Genomic DNA, 24,629 nt, shown 5'->3' with positions numbered 1-24,629 from the left:
CTACCGCATTTGTCCAAAGGGGCCGCCAACGTGTCATGTTACTCGTAGTGGCTTTAAGGTGGAAGCGCTTCAGAATTTCCGAATGAAATTGTTTGATCGTCCATGAGGCGAAATGAAATAATAAGAACGCATGTGGAGTTTTCTCCCAGCAAACACACACGTTTGGTTTATTTATTTGATTCCTATTGATGTATTGCAAAGATACGCCAACCATCATTTCAAAGTACAATGTTCAGAGGTGATTTAAAAGAAGCCCATGTTCAAAGCATACCATCATAAATGTCTCAGTTTAGTGGATCTTGTCTGGTAGAAGCCTGTAGTCTCCTTCTCAGATCTGGGGATCATGTACGGCTCCTTATCTAAGACTTACCCTTCAGTACAAAGGAGCCTTGAAGATCAAAAGACGCTTACAGCCCATAATACCAATAATACTGATTCAGAATAACAACAGCAGCCAGTCTGAATGGAGTGAATGCTGGAGAATGACCGTCGGCTGTCTAAGCAACCTGATTGGTCGAATATTGCCTACTGTCGGCTTATCGTCAAATCATTCTTTTTAGTTGATCCATATTCTCAATCGCAACATTTGCTTCAGTTTTTTCCATAAGAAATAATTTTATTGCGACTTAGTCTACCATTTACGCACACTATGAAAATGTATTAAGAGCTCATGAGTTGTTTTCAAATGTTTTATTAACAGTATGCTATAATAGGCTGATATATATACCACAATAGGAGATGTATCAAGTCTGTATGACTTATTGGGAGAAATCAAGCAATTCCATGGAAAGATCAGACATTCAGCGTTACATTATTTTGAATAGAATGATTATTGTTTTATAACCACATTTGTTAACTATTCGAATGTGAGATTATCAGTCTAATCGGGCTACTTCCATTGGATCGTTAAATAGTCAACTATTCGGGGGCACCCCCTAGCAGTTTATCTTAGAGTTAGAAATCTGTTCACTTTGTTTCTTGTCCCCGACATAATGGTGTTTTTGTCATGTCTCTCACTGTTTTTGTCATGCACCCACATTACTTAAAGATTTGGGCTGTGTTCGAAATGACCTCCTACATACTCAACATGTTTATACTACATACTGTCTACTTAACGATCAATTGTGTATATAGACCGTTTACACTGACGCAAGGACGGATTAACATGACCACGGGCCCTGGACACAAACCAGTCATGGACCCCTACCAACACGCAAATACACGCACTAGCACACCGTGCAATCCACAATCACACACATTATAATGCAGTGCACGGCCTAGAGAGAGAAAGAGAGAGATAGAGCGAAATACAATTCTATAAAGTCTCTCTGGTGCTGCGCAAGAGAAAGAGATTCTTTGCGCCGGAGCCTACTAGACAGTTAGATTGGGGCAGAGACACCGACGATGCGAGCGCGCGCTAAGCGCGCGAGCAGATTTTTTTTGCCTTTGTAAGATCTCTGCGCCTGCTTTTTGGCCCACCCTTGCCCCCATCGGAGCCTACACTCAATGTCTGAGCAAAGCAGCGCGTCACCCGGTGAAACGCTGTGTTGGTGTCGTTCACAGTGAGACAGACACACTCTGTGGTTTAAAACTAAATGATCACAGGGGATTCCTGCACGTTAACGGGTGTCGAGGGGACAGGCTCCGCGATCTGATTGCATGTCCCGAGCCTGGATACCCCAATCTCACTGCCGACTAACTGTAAAGTGAAACAACCGCCTCGCTCGTTACACTGGTACTGGTGCGTAAAGGGAACGCACAGTTGGCAAACTCTCCTCACTACAACTGCCACAGCAGAAAAGCCACTGTAGGTCGATCGCTGTACCGATTCGTGCCTCTGACACGTTGACTCGCAACACAATGAGTCGAGGCTTTGATTTCAGTGGGGATGTGGAGCTCTTTGGCCATTTCCCGTGCCTTTTTTTCTCTAGACACATCGTTCTCTCTCCAAGCGCACACACGCTTGTCCCGGCCGAATATAAGACCCCGATTATAAAACAACCCGACTTTTTACGACCCATTCCCAGGGGGGAAACCCCCGTCAAAAAATTTTAATAAAAAAAAAAAATCAAGGGCCCCCCTATTGGCCAGGGCCCTGGACATGTGCCCACTTTGCCCATGCGGTAATCCGTCATTGCACTGACGTATACAGAAGCAATAAAGAATTAAAAAAAAAAACTTCTGTGTCGTTTGAAAAGACGCAATGCGTTGTGGGGCGGTTGAGTAGGAAAAGTATCGATCCATACACAAAAACTTCCCGGAAGTAAGTACTCATCCGGGGCCTTTCTCGCCTACACAAACTCGCATACACAACCATAACAACATACTCAAATTGACGTCAAAAGGAGTATGAGTAGGATGTTAGTAGGGCTTTTCAAACACAGCCTTAGTCTAACTTTACCTTTATTTTATTCCTTTTTCATCCACAGAACGAGATTGAGATCCTGAAGGCGGAGAACGACCGTCTGAAGTCCAGCGGTAACGCCACGCCCACGGCCACGCCCGTCAAGACGTGCCGGCCGCCCTCGGAGACCTCCAGCACGTCCTCCTCCTCCTCCCGTCAGTCTCTGGGCCTGTCACTCAACAACCTCAACATCACTGACACCATCATGTCAGGTCAGCTCACAGTCAGCATGTCCAACCGAGGTGTTAGCCGTGTGCTGGCTCAAGTCAGAGCAGCAAGTGTGAAGGCGCCAAAGTAATTGAAACGGACGTGTCTATATGTGTTGAAAAACGTTAAACAATAATAGGGAATGCTGTCACTCACTAGCCAATCAGGACGGAGAAATATTTTTAAGTTGGCTGATATTCTTTTAAAGGTGGAGTTCTGGAGAATGTTTCTCTTGTCAAAATCATTATCTGTCAAAATCAGTCGATATCTCCTCATGATCCGCTGCCTGCCTGTACTGTTTGTGCGCTGAAGGTGTAAATACACAGCCTAGGCTCTGTGAACGGGCATGTAGTGTAAATAAAGGGTAGGACAACCAGGGGCCCACCATAACTAGCAACTTGACCGTTAAGGCTGTGGATTAAAACCCGTTTTTTTTTTTTTCAGAGTGCACACAGTACGTACAAGTTGTGGATGGTGAGTGTTGGTGACTGTTGGTAGGCAAATTCAGCTCTAAAGAATTAAACCTCATAGTTCGGCATTGTAAGAGCAAAGTCCTTATGCTGTGCTAAGCCGTAGGAAACACTTTGTGGTCTGCAGCAGTATATATTTGGATAGCTCGCTCGCTAAGTTGGATTAGCTCTCTCTCCGTACATGCCTCAATAAATGGGAGAGAATTGCGTTAGCGGACAGAAATGATCCGGAGTAGCACCAAATGATGAAATAGCTGCCCTCTCTCTACTGCAAGGGCTAGCAACACAGCGGGAGCCTGTCTAACACACACACACACACACACACACACACACACACACACACACACACACACACACACACACACACACACACACACACACACACACACACACACACACACACACACACACACACACACACAATCTCTCCAGGCCTGCTCCGATTTCAGGAGTGAAAGAGTTTGGTCCCTCTCTCCCTTGTCCTATAATTAACATAGAAGGCGCGGCTCTCTCCGGGGACTCTCCGGCCCTGGTTAATTGATGGAGGGATGAGCAGTGACGCGTGGGATGGCGAGTGAGTGGGCCAAGGGGCTGTTATCACCACAGCACAGAGCCCTGGGCTGAGGCAAGCCAGCAGAATACAAAGTAGACTAACCCCTACCCTTCACCAAAATGGAGCCTGGGAAACAGAGAGGGAGACTTATGGTGGAGGAGCTGTTAGTGGTGTGGCTGTTGTCAAAGGTTAAAGGTTGCAGGGAACCGGCAGAAGGCGGAAACATGGCTGCAGGATAGATAGATAGATAGATAGATAGATAGATAGATAGATAGATAGATAGATAGATAGATAGATAGATAGATAGATAGATAGATAGATAGATAGATATCAGATTTCTCACCCCATATGACATCATAAGGGGAGAAGCCACCCCTCCCCCCCAATACAAACCTAACTTAGAACTACCTCCATCTCTGATAAGCACATCCCCAGATACCCCTAGATCTAACCGGTAGTTAAATTTAACTCATCAGTTAGATTCACGGCCAATCAGAGCAGACTGGCCTTTTTGGAAGGCGTGGCTTAAAGAGCTCTATAATGATGCATTTCAGACACAGGGCATTGTGAGAATCATAAAGGTTTTTTGGGGTAAACTGTTTTTAGTAAAACCCAAATATATTTTTAACCTGAAAGTAAGCATAATATGCAATCTGCTATTGCAGGTTAAAATAAATCATGGTAACTTAGCAAAGCCGGATGTAGAGATGACTAAAGATCCTCAGCCTATGATGTTTGTGAACTGAAACAACTGTGTCTTCAGTTCTGTTGCTGTTGGTGGAGCATGACACAAATAGAACATGTGTCAGGTGAATATAATATATGATTTCACACTGCTGTGGGCCGATGTAACTCTGTTATACTTCTTTATATGCAAATTTCAGCTTGGATGAAAATCACAATTTATTTCTCCAGACAACTGTCTCCACCATTAGCTTCTTAGTGAGTTTGTTTCACTGCTTCAACTTCAAATGTACCTCGTCCTACTAAAAAAAATTACTTTCGTCTTATTATTCTAAATAAATTAAAAAACTATCTCTGCCTTAGATTGCACTATTTAATTTCCTCACACACAGTCATTCTTACATTATCATTCCGAGCACCGACTAGAAACATTCTCTGTATGAAAAATCCATTCAATTTAAATTATCACATGAAAGAACCCCATTAGCCTTAGTTTACTTTGGAGTCTGTTTGTCCAGTCACAGCTATGATTTGCCAGCAGGCAGAGTGAGTCTTTGTTTAGGATAAATCAAAGTTTGAGGGATGGTTGCGTTTTTTTTTTCTAAGACAAAATGTGTTGTTTTTAGATATTCTACTAGACGACGGCTACGAGGGCAACCTACGTAAGGAGGGCCGCAGTGTGAGGATAGTGGTCAGCATCAGCAGTGGACCGTACACCACCAAGGTTAGTGGATGGAGAGTTCATGTTATTTCTATGTTTCTCCAGTTAAAAAGACACTGTCATCTTATTGGTTGTGACTATGATTGTCCTCCTCTCCAGGGCACACGGAGCCAGGAGAGCCTGATCGGGTCGATAGGCGTGAGCGGGAAAACCAAGTGGGACGTCCTGGATGGGGTCATCCGACGCCTCTTTAAGGTAACGACACCACTGCTAATTTCGTTAGCGAAAAACAGTGACGAAAAATGATGGCCAACAACCCCTTTTTTATGCATAAGACGAGACGTTGACAAGGTAAAAGCACATATTTGATGATAAAAACTGATACAATTTAGTTTTTTTTATTCAGTGACGAGAATACAATGTTAGTGGTCGGCTATTTGACATTCAAAATTCGGGATGTTATCTTTCAACCGTGCGTCTAGTCCGTCTGACAAAATCATGAGGCTTGTGAGAACTCTTTTAGGCACACTTTTCACTGCAGGCCCTTTGATTTGCAGTATGTAATAATAACACTACTGAATAGTATGTTCCATTCAGGTGCACAATAAGCTCATGTCATTTCAAAATGTTCCACAGAATAAACCTTTATCCCTGTATTTTATGGTAGTGGAATCACAAGTACAAGTACAAAAACCAAGCATGTCAAATTTAGGGGTTACATTGGACAGCAAGAATCCCAGTCTATATTGAGGGCATTATCAATGGTTTAAACTCTTTGTTTGTTTGTGCAGGAGTATGTGTTCCGGGTGGACCCTCATGGCAGCCTGGGCCTGAGCTCAGACAGTATAGTGTGCTACAGGATGGGAGAGGTGGTGCGCTCTCACTCCTCTGAGGTACCTGAGCTGCTGCCCTGTGGATACCTGGTGGGCGATAACAACATCATCAAGGTCAACCTCAAAGGTACAGAGCCAAGACTTTCTATTTTAGGATGACAGCTCATGTAGAAACCAGGTGTGGATTTATTGTCATTGTTCAGTACAGACTTGGTAGAGATGGAAAATAATATGTATAGTCTGTATTAATTAGTGTATAATAGCTTGAACATAAAATAGATAATTACCTAAGAATGAGCCTTTTATATTTACATAGGAGCGGGGATACCGCCATGTTTCTACAATAACACATAACAGACAAACTTAACGACCTTGCCAAATTTCTTTATATAGTGGGCGTCCGGGGGAAATGCACCTGTCGGAAGAAGAAGAAGAAGTACTGTAGAATAAATAACTAAATACATCTTCACCTCATCACTTGATATTGTAGAAAGACTTGAGACAGTGGTGGATGATGCCATATTTAGTAACTAGCTTCTTGTCCTTGAAGACCACCGTAGCTTCTGTAAATACTCCCAAAGGGGTAGGGTTAGCAAGGGAATCCCACCACTATATTCTGCTTAATACTATAATATGATAGTACACACTGTACCTTGTAACAGTCCAATATGCAATGAATCTTCACTCATTTAAATGTCTTCCCTCCCTCCCTCCTCTCCTCTTCCTACAGGCGTGAAGGAGAACAGCATAGACAGCCTGGTGTTCGACACGCTGATCCCTAAACCCATCATCCAGCGTTACCTCAACCTGTTGATGGAGCACCGGCGGATCATCCTGTCTGGGCCCAGTGGCACCGGGAAGTCCTTCATGGCCTCTAAGCTGGCCCAGTACATCATGGCTCAGATGGGTCAGGAGGTGACTGAGCACAACGTGGCCAGCTTCAACGTGGACCAGAACTCCAGCAAGGTACCTAGAGGAACCTATACGGGGCTTATGACTTCCTACATCTCCCAGAAGTCCTTTCAACAACCCCAGAGGAGATTATCACGATGTGTGCACGACGTAGAAGGAAATATCAATGTTGTTTTCTCGTTCAACTTTCAGCATCACAACAATACACAAGCGGTTTGAGGACTGTGTTTTAAATGTGAATCTGTTTTCTGCTAGAAACTGTTTTCATGGTGTAGTGTCCAAAGACCCTTTTGTATTTCTCACAGTGCCTTATGCTGCATCTCCTCTTTGCAGCCTGTGTCTGAAACGCTCCATTTTAGAGTCTCTTTCTCTTTAAGCCCCGCCTTCAAAAAAAAGCCCAGTCTGCTTTGATTGGCCGCTGGATCTAATTGCCTTAATAAATAAATAAAGGCTTAAGGACTTCATCATGTTGCTTCCTTACTCTTCAAGCCCTTTAGGATCAAAATATTGCTTCCAAAATGATAAACCTGCGAATGCTTTCCCTCCCCAGGACCTGCGTCAGTACCTGTCCACCCTGGCAGAGCAGTGTAGCTCTTCAGAGACGGACACAGAGCTCCCCACTGTGGTCATCCTGGACAACCTGCACCACATCGGCTCCCTCAGCGACATCTTCAACGGCTTCCTCAACTGCAAGTACCACAAATGGTGAGTCGGACATTTCACTGCATTAAAAAGTGTGATTTTTTTTTTTTAAGCCTGACAGAGAACCCTGTTGTTACTGGCCTTACAGCAACATAATGCAACAGGTTTACAAATCTATATTAATGTGACCGTATAATGATGTGTGTCTTTGTCTGTATCCAGCCCTTATGTTATCGGGACCATGAACCAGGGAGTCTCCTCCTCTCCGAACCTTGAGCTTCATCACAACTTTAGGTTTGTGACACACACACACACGCACACACACACACGCACACACACACTCACACACACACTCACACACACACACACACACACACACACACACACACACACACACACACACACTCACGCACTCACTCACATGCACTAACCACAACCACAACTTCGACAAAACTGTCGCTGTTTAAACTCTGGTACTGTCTGTGTCCGTCGGTGAAAATATATTGTGCTGTTGGGGAGTTCTATACCCACTCATCCTGTTGTAATTGGACGATTTTGCAATGTGTACAAATGCCTCCACAGAGAAAGGACTCTCAAGTTTTATTTCCTTTGCATTATCTCACTGATGATGTGTTTGATGGGCAGTCCTCTGTTATTTCAAACAGATTGTAGACTAAAGGCCCTCTTCCACTGGGAGACTCTATTGGATGACAAGCCATGTTATATTAAAACAAATGGACTAGAATGAGTGTTCAGAGGAGGAGTGGCACGTGTGACTAGCTGATTATTTGGAAAATATAAAAGCAATTAGAGAAATATCATCACGGGCTAGACACTCATTAAATATGATCCTATTATTGTGAAGTGTAATAAGCCCCCAAACTCTTTATTGTGATGGCAGGAACCTCTCGTACTGAGCTTTGATGAGAGACCTAGTTTGAACATTGACCAGGTTTCTCCATTGCCCCTGTGTGCTGCTGTAGGTGGGTGCTGTGTACCAACCACACCGAGCCGGTCAAAGGCTTCCTGGGCCGCTTCCTGCGCAGGAAGCTGATAGAGACGGAGATCGATAAGAACACGCGCAGCAACGACCTGATTAAGATCATCGACTGGATGCCCAAGACCTGGCAGCACCTCAACGGCTTCCTGGAGGCACACAGCTCCTCTGATGTCACCATAGGTCAGACATACACACACACACACACACACACCTACTTGTTTTTCTCCTTTAAGGGGGCTACATGTTTTTTTTTTGCCAAATTGTGTGGTCCGTTGCTCCATGTCTCTTCATCAGTCTTTTCGTCTTACGTCTTTTGAACATTCATCATGCTGTCTCTTTCGTCCCTCCAGGGCCCCGTCTCTTCCTGTCCTGTCCCCTGGATGTAGAGGGCTCTCGGGTTTGGTTCACCGACCTGTGGAACTACTCTCTGGTGCCCTACCTGCTGGAGGCGGTCAGGGAAGGGCTTCAGGTAAATAATCTTACTCAAGTCAGTTGGCCATTTCCTTAATGCACCACTGGGACTGGCACAGTGAAACTGAAAAGATGAGGAAAATCGCTACACTCTCTGATTTGTATTATGTATCTGCGCCTGCGATAGCCAAAAGCTGGAGGCACTAGGTGTTCGGGTTGTCTGTCTGTCTTGTGTGAGCAATATCTCATGAATGCTTTGAGGGATTTTTTTTCTTCAAACGTAGCACAAATATCCATTCTAATTCATGGATGAACTCAATAGAATTTGGAGGCCAAAGGTTACTTTAACATTACATAGTGTGAGTTCGCAGTCTTGCAGTATTGTAGCTTCCAAGGAACTTTACCTTCTTAAAAGCATTGCTTACTTGCACTTTCACCGAAATTGTACGCCTAGAGGTATTTCTAGGCACTGATAAAAGGTTAGATGTCTTTTTTTCTTTACTCATGTCTGGAACACTACATTCATCCCCACTGTCCTCTATGTAACCCTGCAGCTATACGGCAAAAGAGCAGCATGGGAGGATCCATCCAAGTGGGTGAACGACACGTACCCATGGAACCCTGCGGCGCTGCAGCAGGAGGGCCAGGCGCTGCTCCAACTCAGGCCAGAGGACGTGGGCTACGACGGCTACACCTCCTCCAAGGAGGGGGCCTCCTCCAAACAGGTGTCCCAGAGTGACACGGATGGAGACCCACTGGTGAGGAGGACACACACGCAAAACAATGCCAGGGATTACATGATGGAGCTTCTAGTTTACGTAGCCCGTGGGTGTGTGTGTGTGTGTGTGTGTGTGTGTGTGTGTGTGTGTGTGTGTGTGTGTGTGTGTGTGTGTGTGTGTGTGTGTGTGTGTGTGTGTGTGTGTGTGTGTGTGTGTGTGTGTGTGTGTGTGTGTGTGTGTGTGTGTGTGTGACTGTGTGTGTGCGTGTGTGTGTGACTGTGTGTGTGTGTGTGTGTGTGTGTGTGTGTGTGTGTGTGTGTGTGTGTGTGTGTGTGTGCGCGCATAGGTGTACAAGTGGTTCAGATTCACAAAGTTTATCAATTCAAGGATGCTCGTTCCCATAGAAACCAAGGATGAGTGTTTGGCTTGGCTTTTGTCCAAGTAAGAAATAGAACAAATACGGAGCCTTGTAAAGTAACTACTGTAGGTGGTATAGGCTCCTGAACACAACCTTGGCACAACACACACACAACGAGGAGGGAAAGATGGAGAGGCAGTGTGAGAGAAAAGAGAGAGAATTCATTTGGTGGGTTATTGCAGCCCGAGAGGAATTAAAAGGTAGTCATCCAAAAACAACGGGCTTGATTTAGTGTATGGGTCGTCCAGGCGAGACCAGTTTAAGCGCAGGTGTACTGAGGCTCCCTTTAGGAACACTTAAAGCAATGCATTAGATGCAGCAGCACTTCTGTATAATTTGGACCGTTAGCTCTGCGGGAGGGATGAGCAGTTTATATGTGGTTATTTACCGCAATGCTTTTTTACTACATGGAGAGTAGAAAGATACCTGTTATAATTCCAAGAGTATTAAAATGCATAGGGTTATAAGGGGTGATTTAAGTATTGGGGTTAGACTACTAACCAGGTATTTTTTAAAGGTCACATATTGTGCTAATTTTCAGGGTCAAAATTATAATTTGGGTTTCTACTAGAAAATGTTTTCCTGGTGTAGTGTCCAAAAAAACCTTTATATTTCTCACAGTGCAATGGCCGAATCTCTTCTTTTGAGCCTCTGTCTCTTTAAGCCCCGCCTTCCAAAAAGCCCAGCCTGCTCTGATTGGCCCTGAATCTAACTGCAAGTTAGATTGAGGGATATATTGCGGTGGGCTTATTATCACAGGTGGAGGTAGTGCTAAATTAGCTTGGTAATAAGGGGGCGTGGTCAGATGTATCTCCCCATGTGATGTCATAAGGGGAGACCAATTTGACTGGGGTTTTTTTAACACAAATTTTCAGAAAGGTGGCAGTGGAGAGACAAAAAAAGAGGGTTGTTGTTTCTCATACTTTGGGAGTCTCTAGTCAGGCCGGGGACCCATATTTTATATTTAAAGGTGGAGTAAGCGATTCTGTGGAATGCTTGCTCGCGGATCATGATGAGATATTCACTGATTTTGATACAAGTGAATTTGCTTTCTCCACCTTTGAGCAGAGATGTGAAGTTTGAGGGGTTTTCACAATGGAAAACTCAGCTTTACTCTCTCTGTCTCTGTCTCTGTCTCTGTCTCTGTCTCTGTCTCTCTCTGTCTCTGTCTCTGTCTGTTATTAAGGCGTTTCTTTGTTTGTGTTTTCAGATGAACATGCTGCTACGGCTGCAGGAGGCCGCTAACTACTCCAGCACACAGAGCTGTGACAGCGACAGCACCAGTCACCACGACGACCAGCTGGACTCCTCACTGGAGTCTGCGCTATGAGACGCCCAGGTCACCTGACCCTGGGACACTATGAACCTCGGCCGCTCCCAGACACCCCCTATAGTGCACAGATATATGACCCATGAAAAGTTTTATTATCCAGAATGGTATACCCACCATTTGACAGAAAAACACTTATTTTTAGATAACAACGGTGCAATATTAAATCAGATTATTGTATGTTTTAAAGAGCAGTATAGCCAACTTGGTCAACAGTGGTCAGAATGATAAACAATCATACAGGTTGGACCCATTATATTTTGAACATATTTAATAGTATGCCCAGCGTAGTCATTTTGAATGGTTGGATAACATTTAAGGATACAACTTTTCAGATATGTGTGTTGGCGGGAGGTGTGTCTGATGAGGGAGAGTAGTTCCTATGAAAGTGACTTCCGAGGAGCAAATCATTCGTGGTCTGAAAAAAAAAGAAGAGAAAGCCAAGAAGTTGACGTGACAAAACTGGATTTTTCTTTTTTTTCTATCCCAGATATATCTTCAGATGTTTACAAAGGGGTTGGGGGGGGGGGCAGGTTCTGTTGTTTATGTCTTTCCTTGTTTACAGAGGTGCTTCACACACAGACAGATACACTTACATTTACACACAGGCAGCAGTAGGACACTGTCCTTTAATCAGAGGCTTTTAAATGGTTCAAGCCGCCATGACACCAACTATCCAGCCTGCCAAAGTGTCATCGAGCAAGGCTCTTTTTATACCAACTTGGGAGCCTCATCTTTGAGCAAGCGAGAGTAGAAATGTTGAGTGTTTTCAGGGGATGTAGTGCCCTCTTGTGGCCATACTGAAGGCTCTCCTGTTAGAAAAACAGTGGCTGTTAACACATTTTCTGAAGCGCACAAATCGAAATAGTCCCAAATCCATCTGATTTGATTTTGTGCTCCACAACCAGCTGTTTAGCCGAAGGTGGCTCCTCACGGGTCACTTTTTAGTAGAATGTAGGGCTGAGGGACACATTTCTGTCCCAATTGTTTACCACTGAGTTTGTATATTTTGATGTCATTGCCTTCTCCAAGTATGAAGACAATTCTGCACCTAAGACATCTTCAAAGCCTCTACACTCCACTAACGGTTCCAGCAATTACATTTTTACCACACACACACACACACACACACACACACACACACACACACACACACACACACACACACACACACACACACACACGGCTCAACTGTCCCACTGTTGGTTCTCTGTCCTGAGCCTCCTCAGTGTCAGGCACTGCCAAGCCGCTCCTCGCTAGCCCCGCTGCATGCCAACAACAAGCACAACGGAAGCGCTTTGTCTGTGTCATCCAGCTACATTGCTACTGTGAAGAAAAAAAGTTGACAAGTGCCAATGTTTCCCTATGATTTACTGCCAAATGTGCATACACACACATGACTTTAAAACTACGATTCACAGCTGAACATGGTTGTAAACTTAGATTAGGTTGTTGTTGGCTTTCCATGTCTACCGCCTGTTACTTTGTCACTGCTTAGCTTAGAATGCAGTGCACCATGTGGCCAGCAGGCAGCAGCACCCTCTCTAGGTCTTCACAGAACTATAGCAAATGACCATTAGCTAAACCCTCCCTTAGGTTACAGAATAGGCTCAATTGCATTTAGCTGCAATTTAGCTGCAACATTAGCATGAGCACTTGCTTACCACCTATAGTAGTTAGTAACCAAGCGTTTTGTTAACCTTTTTCTGACCCATTGTTTGAACAATGACTAAGAATTTAGAGTGACATAATTCTATCATTGTAAGCTGCAGAGGTGCAAACATAGAATGCTTGAAAAGTGAGGTAACAGTAGCTAAGGGGGGCAGGGCTTAACTATCGATCAATTGCAAATAACTGAAATCCTGTCACATTGGTGTTATAACCTGAATGGAGAACCAGGTGGTTGTTCAGCATCTGCACCCATGTGGATACATGATGTACCAAACTATTGTCAATAGCAAGTTAACTATCGGCCCCAAGAGCTGAATGAGTGGAACAATGCTACTGGTGCTTTCTCACTGCCTTAAGTGTGCAAACGTATTGGGAGGCATCCTCTGCTCCCATTGGCTATAGTGAGAGGAAGAGAAGTTAATGTCCGACAACGATGACCTGCTTCCTGCTATGTAAAAGAAGCTGCTCGTAGCCGGCAAAACAGACTTTTGTTTTTGTTTAAAGTCTTGCTCCCTCTTCCTTTCTTGTTTCTGACAGTTAAAGTATAAAAAGAGTTGATGCTGTATTTGAATTTAAAACTGACCATAATTGTAAAAAAGAAAAACATTTAAAAAGGGGTGGGGTATTTTTTAAGTTGTTGTTTTTTGGCCCAGTTGAGCTGGGCTCACTTGAACTGACAGGAGCACAACCAAACAGTTTGGGGTTTTTACTAGCCTGACAAGCATGTTTTGAAGCTTTTTAAAGGGGATGATGCATTGAGAAAGAGATCCTTTATCGTTACGTATGCGTGTATTGGACGGAAGCCATTTTGAATTTTGATTGTCCTCTTTGTTTGAACGAGTGGGTTGGTTTTGCACACTTTTAAAGGTCGGGGGTGGGTTGTAAATACTTAAGTCTTGCACAGTGAATCAAAGATGCATTCTGCCCTGTTGATGTTACAAAATGCTTAACCCGCAGAGTAAATTATTGTACTTTGAAAACAGAGAGAAAAAAAGAGAAATGCAAAAACTCAACACGCTGTCAGAAGCAGGTGTGTGTCTTGTGGTGATTGGATGTTTTTGCCTATGCAGGAGGCATACGGTGTACAGTAAAGAAAAAGTTTTTTTTTTTTTAACTCACTCAAATCACAGACTGAGAAAAAAAGACATGGGCACCTTTCCGGTATTCCCACCCATCCTGCCATACTATTCTCTGGATCCTCTCCGTCTTTAGGAATGCCATGTTGTTCCTTTTTGAAGCACTTCCTCTCTGGACATTTCTACCCAAACTTAACCGCCACGTTTAAGGCTGGCCAGCTGTCCGAGGCACCGAAGCTGACCCGACAATGTACTGTACGCTTTTACCAACGACCAAACAGGTGCTACCGGTCAGTCAAAGTCCATCAGAGACCAAGAAGTCATGGTGTCACAACCTCAGGACAATCCTATCCAATACAATCCTACCTGTGTTCAGCTTCACTGGTGTCTCTGCGGCCAAGCCTCGGAGGGTTCACATGTAGATCCTGTGTGTTCGAGGGTGTGTGGTTGCATGATAAGGGGGTGGTGGTGGTTACCATGGTAATTGGTTGTTCTTTACCTACAGTTACCCCTGTGTATCAAACCTCCAACAATTCACCCTCTCAGCTACCCTACACTCGCTGTTGTTGGCCTTTAAGAATGGAATAACTTTTGACGCCACCAACAGTCTACACACCATAGTCTTGATGACCAGCTGGTACATTTTTCCCACGTAACACCCTGCAGTTACATCTCAGTTGAAGACCATAGCATTTACTCTGGTTTGAGAGAAAAGTTTCTTCTTCTTTTTGGGTGAAACATTTGTCCTTCAATGTTTTATATTTTGTACATTTGTATGTAACATATCATGTAAATAGACAGAGACAGTGATTTAACTCATCTGGAGGATTTTGTAGTCTTTGTAAAGCCCTAATAAATGGTATTTGGTGTCACACGAGCAAACAACACGCTGAGCTTTTGTCCTTGTCTATTTGAAATGTGTGTGTGTGTGGTGTGTTTTGGACTGTTTAATGGCGTGGAAGGTAAAGGCATCAGAGGTGGGACAGAGAAGCCAGAAACTTGAGTAAAGGAACTGTTACTTAATCACAAGTAATCAAGTAGGATAAAGTTAAAGGTAGTCATCATAACAACTCGTCAGAATATAGAAATATTTGTAGAAACATAAAAACTGTTTGTCATTGTTTATTGTCAATGTAAAGTCTACATTTGCATGTAATATCTCAAATGTAAGCTGAATTTTTTTGAAATAGAAAAGTGTTACCTAATGCCTAGGCTACATATGAATAACATCAACTGTAAATGATAACACTTAATCACATCATCACACAGATGAAAGAAAGGGTGACATTGTCATGTGTAGTCAGATAGTGACTGATCAGAGGGAAAAAAGCTTTTGCTGATGTCTTTATGACATCTATAATCAATCAATCAAACAAACAACTTTATTTATCCCAGAGGGCAATTCAGTTCAGCAGTCCTACACACACTAAGCAACACATAACAGACAATATACAGCGAATAAAAAACAATAAACAGGACACAGGATATGTCAGAGAGACACAATGGCTGGGCATGAGTAGGCCTAAACAAATAATAATCACCAAAGATATGCTAATGGTGCATTGTCACAGGATACATTGTGTGATAGACCAACATTGTAATCAATTGTATATGGCCAAAAGCCTTATATTCAATGCAAAAAAACTACAAATAAAAGGGTAGTATTTTTAGAACTTCCACGGTATTTTATTTTGAAGGACTAGCCTACGTGTGATGTAGTGCGTGCAGTTCCTGTGAACGTGCAGCAGCCGCAGCTGGAGCAAAGATGGGGCCAGGGGCGTCTCACGCGACGGAGTCACCAGAAAACCATAAAATGTTTAAGTCTAACGGAGTTTCGGTGTCTTTGCCTAAACACTCCTACTGGTTTGACTTTTGGGCGTTCTTGCTCTTTGACGTCGTGTTTTTCCTGGTCATGTATTATATAGTACCGTGAAAAAGAGGTGAGTGGGTTGGGGAAGTTTCTAGCTAACGTTTTGTAATTGAGAGGGCGGTGACTACGGAAGTTGCTAAACTACTTAGCTAAGTCTTGTTAACACAATGAGAAGTGACCATTTAATTAATGCTATTAATATTACACTTTCCGGGCTGTCATTCAAGCCTATGTATCCTACTGTATTCCTGAAGAAGTTGAACTGTGTAATAACTAGGGCCTACTGTACTCTTATGTGGTGTGGCTTGATCAAATATTAGCTGTAAATATAAGTTTGTGCTGAGGTCACCACTGACAGTTGACAGCAGCTAGTCCTCATATTTAAGAAGCTGGAACGAACCTGATAAGTATTTCTTCTTTTAAAATGAATCCAAACTATTATGTAAAGTTAGACAGTTTCCTATTTCTTATTGGTGTACCAAATACTAAATGATTCGACTACCAGGGTTCCCGCGAGATCTTTTAAAAGTGTTGAAGAGGTTATCTAGAAATAATACAGATGAAGAAATGCCTTCAATCAATATTTCAAAAGTATTTGAAATGCTAAGATGTGTGTAGTAGGATTCGTTTGAATAGTTTTTCCACACGTTAAAAACTCTTAATTAGTAGCATCCCATGGACCCAAAAGCTATGTTTTCTGTAAGTGAGAAACTGGTGTCAGTTGTTCTGCAGTTAAGATTTTTGTAAAACTGTTATTACATGCAATTCCGAATGGAAGTTTATTTTTAGTGACTTTTTTAGTATAATATATTCACATTTAAATGCATTAAGCCTCTTTCTTAGCACTGAAAACGTTGTGTTAAACTGTGTCTTCAATGTGAATACTTTTATTAAGGTTTGGATACCGGACCAAGGAGCCTGAAGACATGGAGTGCTGGTTCTGCCCTGTTGCCAGGAATGCTAACCAAGCTTTTGACTGAATTTAACACCGCCTTGTTGGATATTGGGCCCTGTGGAAGAGCTAGTTTTTAAACATATGAAATTCTGCTGTGATACTGTCTTTCTGCGTGAATGGATTCACATTGCCGTGAAGAAGAAAACACATTTCAAGTCATTCCATTTATAAGTGACAATGGCGTCATCGGGACTTGTGAACCGTAACTTCTTTAAAGTCACTATGAAATTGTTATCAAAGTGTTGACACTGTAACTGTTACCTTTTGGAGCAGACCAGCTGAATGTCTATTGAGATGAATTGTATAGCATTCTAACTTTTTAAATTATCTTAATTGTATGTCTCTCTCTAAGATTTTACTCACACACTATTGAAGAACAAAGGTTTTTCTTAAAATGATTCCAGTGCACCAAAATCTTGAAAATTTGCACATGAAAAATACTGCAAATAAAGTGTTTTGCCTGGTAACCATTTCATTCATGTTTAGCATGACTTGGTGTTCACCTTTACACACATTTTAAATCTCTGTTCTTATTACATAAAACCTAAATAAGTACAATATAAGTCCAACATTTAATATGCATGCTTTATCAACATTGCATTGCAGTTTTACTTACTGTCTCAAATGTTTTACGATTTAAATCATTTGGCAGTATACAAAGTAGAGTCATTTACAATAAAATTGAAATGGAATAAACAAATGAAATAATGAAATTAGCTCATGTCTGAATGGAGCAACATTGTAGGTTGTGTTAATAAACGTGTACATGTCTTTCATGGTCTGTCAGGGGAAACTCTTAAGTTGATTTATAATGATTTCATTTGAATATGTTTTGTAAAAATAAATAGCTTGACTCCTAGACGATGCTAGTAAATTGAAGTACAACATTGGTTCAGACACAACTTATTGATGCTGTGGGCTGGTCTAGCTGAGCAGACTCTCAATACTTTTATTTTGAAGACTTTACTACACGTGTGTCCGCTTCGTGAGGTGCTAACAACAAACATTCTGCTAGCCAGTTAAACGGACTTATTAAAAGTGACCGTACAAAGTTTATATCATGGAAACGACTGGCAGCTCCTTTCCGCTGGAAAACACAGGTCAGTTTGATTATTGCAGTGTTCCATAATGTAGTCTCTGCTAACAGTTAACTAGCTTTACTGCACGGTGTCGTTAGCTCGTAGCCCCAGCTAACGGCAGTGATAAAAGCTAACGTAGCCTACCTCATGTAAACACAGCGAAACATGAAATGAGGGCTACATACCCTCTGTTAAGAACTGGACTATTTGTCTGGACTAAACAAATGTAATTTGTGGTTCCTGCAAGACGTAAACCAATCTCTTGTAAACGGTAGGTAGTTCCCACCGTGTGGGTGTATGTGACCCAGTGCCTTATAATTATTCCAGAAATGAGTATAACACAAGGCACACACCTTTTATGTGGATATAAGTGGCTAGTCTATTTTATATAAATATTTTAATGGAAATGCATGTGACCCAGTGTCTTCAAAATATTCCAGAACATAGTACTAGGACACACCTCTTTATATTGGATTTTAGTGCTTATTTTATTATGATTTTTTTTTTTTTTAAATAGAAAGTCCATGTGTTTTTTCTTCAATAAATCCCTGGTCACGTGAGCCAGTGTGGTTCAATTATTTTAGAATTTAGAACTACACGACACACCTCTTTATATTCGAGTGCTTACTGTATTTTATATGAATATTTCTATGGAAAATCGATGTGGGTTTTTTTCAATAGTTTCCAGGCCATTGCAGAAATTAGCATAATTGATTTTAGTGTTTAATCAATTTTATAGTAAAAATTCACACTAAAATATATAAAGAGATGTGTCCTGAGTACTATTAATTTCTGGGGCTGATTGTCAATGGGTAACACAAAGTGAAAGTTAACGAAGAAAAATCCATTCTTTTCTGTTAAGATATATTTTCATAAATAAACTAATCACACCTCATCAATCAAAATGAGTTTGCTACATGAGCCCAATTCAGTATATTTTCTTTATTATAATTGTCAATAATATGGCCAAGTCAGCAAATGTTAAAACCTTAAAACAAGGAAATAAGACAGATCTGCTACATATCTTATATATATCATGACCCTGTCAATGTTTGTGCAGACATCTTTCTACCGTTGTCCTCTCTTCGGCTGCTGATTCCTCCCTTGAGGCTGCTGTCTGCAGCCATGTGGCAGGTGGCCCAGCGCAGAGACGTCCTGGACTATGAGACGCTGGGTGAGTTTGTGACGCTGGTGACGGCTACGGTTCCAGACCTGCTCAGTCCAAAGCAGCGAGGCAAACTGCTCCTGAGGCTCAGAGCCAAAGTGAGTCAGCTGGGTTTACACAGCAAGAGTTCAAGTTACAAAACCATTAGTACATTTTACAACAATGTCACAGCACCCCTCTCTCTCTATTTCCACATCTCTCTTCAGATTATTCTAGAGTTGTGCAGGGATGAGCAGTCGGCCAACATTTCCAGTATTCAGCCTCACCTGGAACGAATCCGCCCACCAGGACACACAGGAGTAAGTGAGAGCATTGATTGCACACAAGTCTTACTACATCTCCCAAAAACCCTTGTCATTACTGGTGACACGAAGTATTAGGTTTAAGGGAGTTTTTTTTTTACCATTCCAGAGCCTGCAGTTAGTGTACAAAACATATTCGCTCTGAATGTCATTCTTAATATTGAATAATTTTATCATCCTAAATCAAAACAAGATCATTTTGTTAACAGTAACTTTTAGAGTCACTTTCTGACTTCAAACAGTGTTCCAGGGATCCAAGTTTCCTGTGAGGAGAGTTTGTTTTATTCAGTTATGAGAATATAGCTTAGAAAATGTTCACTTCTCTGACACACCCAGAATTGCATAGTGCACCTTTTTAATGTTCCAATAACGTCTGTAACCGCTATTGTCTTTGTCAGAGTGGCGATGCAGAGGTGGATGCAGAGGAGGCCATTTTCCTGGAGCTCGTTCAAACGCTTCTGAAGGACAGAGCGGAGCGGGAGCATTTCTACCAGGCAAGGCTACTCCCCATGTAACCTAACCTCTCTCTGTGTGCACATAACTGTTTTTTTTATCTGACTACGCCCCGTTGCATTTGTTTGATTTGAACCACTGATCCCTTTGTATTCTTTGCAGGAGGTTTTCCCCACAGAATACGGTCTGAGCTACGACACAGACATGCAGCTCCTGGTGTGCGAGTTTCTCTCTAAACTGGAGAAACTCCTACCAGTGCCAGACCTCAGTCAGGTAGGAAATGACATCACTATACAGCAGCTGCTACTTGAAATAACTACCACGTCAATACCTTGAACAATTTTAAGTTGAAAGCTCATGGCGATGCATTGCAGGGTTATTGCAAGGTTATTGCAAAAAGGATTTGTGTATGTGGTTAACAGTATGGTATATTTAGTTTTTCAGAACATGGCAAAATGCATTTATAAGACCTGTACATGTTCTGATTTATAAAATAAAAGGCTGATCCTGATTTAAAAGGAGAAAAGGCTCTATCCAAAATCTGTTCTGGCAAAACGTTGGACACTAATATGTCTTCAAAATAAAATACAGATTTTAACTCTGGCTTTAAGAGATGCAAATGTATGCATAATCAGTTAGATATTGACACGTTTGCATATTTGTTCAAACATTTCTGAAAAAATTGGTGATAACAAAAATAATCGTTTCAATCTTCATGATGATATCTATAAGATAACATGTCAGCTGATTCCTGTTGACTGTTTTGCGCTGTCGTCCACAAACAGACAGTGTCGTGGCTGACCTCTGCCCCCTCTGTACTGAAGGACTGCTTAGAGGCTCTGTCTAGTCCTGACGACCTCACCTCTCTCCTGCAGCACCACAAGAGCCTCCAGCATCTGGGAACACAAGGTAAAGCAGGTGTACCTGTCCTTTAGAATCCCCCTTTCCACTTTAATCCAGGCCAGGAATCTGTAAAGGAAGAAAAGAAGACTAAAGGCTTATTGAGCCATCTCCCAGAGCATGTTCACCTTTGTGTCTCTGTTATGACCCTCTGTCCTCATTACAAAGGCATTTCCCTCACCTAAACATTTAGCTTTGCGTTTCTGAAATGGACGGTGGTAAAAAGTGATCTTTAGGAAAATGAAGATGCAAACTGCCCAGAAAGAGCTGTTGTCATTTACCTGTGTTTATGTATATATTCTATTTTGCTCTGGCTCCGCGAGGCTATATGTATATTGACAGACCGCTTTGCAATCATAAAAAAAGTGACTTAAAATCGCCCTTCTAAGCTGTGAACCAGACACACGGGTAGTATTTTGCAATCAAATCGCTAAATAAGAACAGAAAAGAGATAATGATATGTCGATGAAAACAAGTCAATTGGTAGATGAGTAAGCAGGAAGACACTGAGCAGACTCAGCACAGTGACCACACTGTCCGACTCGCCAAAACACAACAATGAAGTTTATCTCCTGGTCTGTTTTTATTAATTTTTTTTTTATGAACATCTTTATCTTTATAGAAAATGATTATAGTGGACACGTATTAAAATCTAAAAGAAGCAAGTTCAGTTGCTAAATTATGAAATAAAAATCAAACAATAATACATTCTAAATGACATTGTTACATTTTACATCGGGCTAAGTTGTTAAATTATTCATTCTTACTGTTGAAACTGTTAATTCAATTGTTACATTATTAAACTTTACTACAGGCTCAATTATTGATTGACTTATGAAATTGTAGTACAGGCTCCATTGATCATTAAATTGTACATATTTTTCTACTTCTGTTCTGTTTATTGTGCAGAAGAACATTTTCCACCTTTTGGACAATAAAGTTAACCTTAACCTTATGTGCAGCCAGCTTATTGTGGTCCTATGGTTGACCTAAATGTGACCACCAGAAACCAGCTGCATGACAGACGGTTTTCCGTACATTAAACAAACAAACACTTATGTCTTGTGTGTTTTATTATAGGCACCACTGTGGAGATGTCCGCTCAGGTTTTTGCCTGCTCCGAGTGTCCCTTCTTCCACCTGCAGGAGTCGTACCTGCTGCAGCACATAGAGCACAGTCACCCTGAGCAGTACAGCAAACTGCAGCGGGCCTCAGAGACCGCCCGGGCCCCTAGGAGGAAGGCCCCGCCCCCTGACTTCCCCAAGCCTTTCCCCATCCACGACCGGCCCGACCCCCACACCTGCCCCGACTGTGGCAAGAGCTTCACCCGCGCCTCTGACGTGACCCGCCACCAGCGCACGCACACCGGAGAGCGGCCGTACACCTGTGAGGAATGTAAGAAGGGCTTCAAGAACTCCTGGGACCTGACCAGACACCAGCGCATTCACACCGGGGAACGGCCCTTCCTCTGCTCCCACTGCGGCAAACGCTTCACCCAGATGGGGCTGCTCAAGCTGCACTTTGAACGCACCGCCTGCGGCCAGACCTGCAACCCTCCCCTGGACTTAACCACTGAGGTCGTGGTGGCGGAGGAGGAGGAGGAGGAGGTGACTTTGGAGAAAGACAGTAGCACAAATCAGTACAAATGCCAGAAATGCAGCGAGAGCTTCAGCACTATCCTGGAGCGACTGAGGCACAGGCAGAAGCACGTGGTGAGGCGACAGTACAAATGTCCTCTCTGTGAGAAGATCTACGGCCGGGCGTCGGACCTCAAGAGACACCAGATGAAGCACACGGGCGAGCGGCCATTCACCTGCGACTGCGGCAAGAGCTTCACTCACGTGTGGCTCTTGAACAAGCACCGGCAGGTCCACGGCAGGGAGCGAGCCTTCCCCTGCGCCCAGTGTGACAAGAGCTTCACCCAGCTGCAGATCCTCAACAGACACCTGCTGACCCACGACGGTACGAGGCCTTTCCAGTGTTCCCAATGCGACAAGAGCTTTACCCAGCTGGCCAGCCTCACGCGCCACCAACGGATCCACACCGGGGAGAGGCCGTACCTCTGCACAACATGCCAGAAGACCTTCCTCACGCACGGAGAGCTGGCCAGGCATCAGCGCAGCCACAGTAACTTGAGGCCGTTTGGCTGTCCGCAGTGCCCCAAGAGCTTTAAGACCAAGAGAGCCCAGAGCGAACACCTCAACACGCACACCGGAGAGAGGCCGTTTGCGTGTGTCAGATGTGGGAAGAGGTTCGCCAAGTCCACCTCGCTGGTCAGACACAACCTGACCCACACGGGGGAGCGGCCACACCAGTGTTCTCAGTGTGGGAAGACGTTCCTCACCTCAGGAGAGCTGCTGCTCCACAGACGCATCCACACAGGAGAGAAGCCTTACCCCTGCTCCTACTGCGACAGGAGGTTCAGGTGCTCCTCAGACCTCAACATGCACGTCCGCACGCACACCGGGGAGAGGCCGCACAGCTGTCCCCTCTGCAGCAAGAGCTTCTCCACCTCCACCAGGCTCAAGAGACACGTACGCACACACATGGACAAGGGATCGTTAAGTCTTTGAGCTAATGATCGAATATTGACGGGATGATGATTGTTGCTTTGACACAAAAAAAAGCTCCTTTTATTAATTGAATATATATTATTTTTTTATTGTGGTGGTGCTCTGTTCCATGTGAAGTATAGAAGTAAGTATAGTTATTTTCCGAAAATGTTTTGGTTTTGTGAAAACAGCAGTGTACACTTATTTGGTGCTTGCTGTAAAATACAAAATGAGTCAAACAGGCAGACTCATTCGATTACATTTATTTAACAGACGTTTTCGTTCATCGTGACTTAAAGTGAGTGTGTACTCCACCTCCCTAGTACAAGAGCTAGATGCCAGATGGAGCTTAATAATGGAGGTGATGGGAGCAGTGTGTGGGGTAAAGTAAGTCTGTAAAGTGTTACAAAAAACCCTTTGTCGATATTAAAACAGTGTCATTAGATGGTCGGTGTGTGACTGGCAACCGGATTAAAGATTATGGGATGTTACACAGATCGCAATGAGAGGAATACGCTAAAAGAGCAGGATGTGTGTTATCCACTCAATACTGATAGGATATATGAGCCCCTGTTAACCCAGGTTGTAGTAAAAGCAATACTTTAATGCACACTGTGTCTAGTTCTACATCCATGATGACAGACCTGATCCTTTGTACCATTAATACGATTATCTAATGATAGCAGGTGGGGTCAGTTAAATAAACACAGGATGTTAGAGGTGAGAACTACGCCTTTAGTTGTATAAGCTTGTGCTATCTAAAGCCAAATCTTGCAGATGAATGTCAGAACAGAAGTATTATGTTCCCAGAATGATTATGGCATCAAATGGGATGTTTTATTATTTATTTGGTGGTAAAGTGAACGACACACACATGATATCCATACATTCATGATGTGTTAACTATCCCTGATTGAATCATCTCTATACTACTCAGAAGACAAAAAATGCCACTAAAAATCTGTGTCTTTAAATAGTATGCCTTTTCAGTCCACCTCCAGGGAAGTTAGCAACAATACATTTCACTCCGACGTGGTGGAATTAGAACAACTTTTTCCCCTGACATATAATCCCATTGATCCCTGGGAACATTGATACACTCCCAATGTTGCCCTTCCTACACCTATTGAATGTCGTTATGGTTGGTTAAAAGTGTTTAAATAAAGAGGAACATAATTATATTCAAATTTGCAACACCAATACTGGCTCTTTATAAGACATAATTATCTGACTTTAAAGGAAGAAGGATCCTTTTCGTTGAGATACATCACTGTTGGCACGTGGTTATCACGTGGGCTACAATAATAGTAAAGGGTTTGAATCTGTTTGAATATTAAAATTCCCTCCAAGTTTCCCGCCGGA

At 42.9% G+C, this 24,629-nt stretch overlaps 2 protein-coding genes and 1 long non-coding RNA gene across 9 annotated transcripts in view; all 3 read left to right on the top strand.

The window, feature by feature from the left end:
• Positions 1 to 14,860, top strand: part of nav3 (neuron navigator 3) — a 136,951-nt gene extending 122,091 nt beyond the window's left edge. For all 7 annotated transcript variants that reach the window (XM_080051313.1, XM_080051312.1, XM_080051311.1 and 4 more), the window contains 11 exons: positions 2,430 to 2,616; positions 4,945 to 5,042; positions 5,139 to 5,234; positions 5,771 to 5,939; positions 6,543 to 6,778; positions 7,275 to 7,429; positions 7,589 to 7,660; positions 8,350 to 8,546; positions 8,717 to 8,835; positions 9,332 to 9,535; positions 11,125 to 14,860. In XM_080051313.1, the coding sequence (XP_079907439.1) occupies positions 2,430 to 2,616; positions 4,945 to 5,042; positions 5,139 to 5,234; positions 5,771 to 5,939; positions 6,543 to 6,778; positions 7,275 to 7,429; positions 7,589 to 7,660; positions 8,350 to 8,546; positions 8,717 to 8,835; positions 9,332 to 9,535; positions 11,125 to 11,244 (1,653 nt within the window). In that variant the 3' untranslated portion in view covers positions 11,245 to 14,860. The remainder of the gene's footprint in view (positions 1 to 2,429; positions 2,617 to 4,944; positions 5,043 to 5,138; positions 5,235 to 5,770; positions 5,940 to 6,542; positions 6,779 to 7,274; positions 7,430 to 7,588; positions 7,661 to 8,349; positions 8,547 to 8,716; positions 8,836 to 9,331; positions 9,536 to 11,124) is intronic.
• Positions 14,861 to 19,054: 4,194 nt separating this feature from the next.
• Positions 19,055 to 19,973, top strand: LOC307268633. The gene is made up of 3 exons (XR_013845469.1): positions 19,055 to 19,158; positions 19,267 to 19,359; positions 19,761 to 19,973. It is a non-coding gene; the product is annotated as an uncharacterized lncRNA (long non-coding RNA).
• Positions 19,974 to 19,980: 7 nt separating this feature from the next.
• Positions 19,981 to 24,008, top strand: LOC307268435 (uncharacterized protein). The gene is made up of 3 exons (XM_080051066.1): positions 19,981 to 20,088; positions 20,601 to 20,724; positions 21,796 to 24,008. The coding sequence occupies exons 1-3, from the start codon at positions 20,020 to 20,022 to the stop codon at positions 23,286 to 23,288; spliced, it is 1,686 nt and encodes a 561-aa protein (XP_079907192.1). The 5' UTR covers positions 19,981 to 20,019; the 3' UTR covers positions 23,289 to 24,008.
• The last annotated feature ends 621 nt before the right edge of the window (positions 24,009 to 24,629 follow it).

This window comes from Ammodytes marinus (assembly GCF_949987685.1).
Source record: "Ammodytes marinus genome assembly, chromosome: 22".
Taxonomy (NCBI): domain Eukaryota; kingdom Metazoa; phylum Chordata; class Actinopteri; order Uranoscopiformes; family Ammodytidae; genus Ammodytes; species Ammodytes marinus.
This window is presented reverse-complemented; position numbering and strand designations above follow the sequence as displayed.

Excerpts from the sequence above, each read along its gene's own strand:
- LOC307268435 (XM_080051066.1), top strand. The coding sequence starts at position 20,020 with ATGCAGCTCCTGGTGTGCGAGTTTCTCTCTAAACTGGAGAAACTCCTA. Across the intron at positions 20,089-20,600 it reads CAGTGCCAGACCTCAGTCAG|ACAGTGTCGTGGCTGACCTC; the intron begins GTAGGAAATGAC and ends GTCCACAAACAG. Across the intron at positions 20,725-21,795 it reads CCAGCATCTGGGAACACAAG|GCACCACTGTGGAGATGTCC; the intron begins GTAAAGCAGGTG and ends GTTTTATTATAG.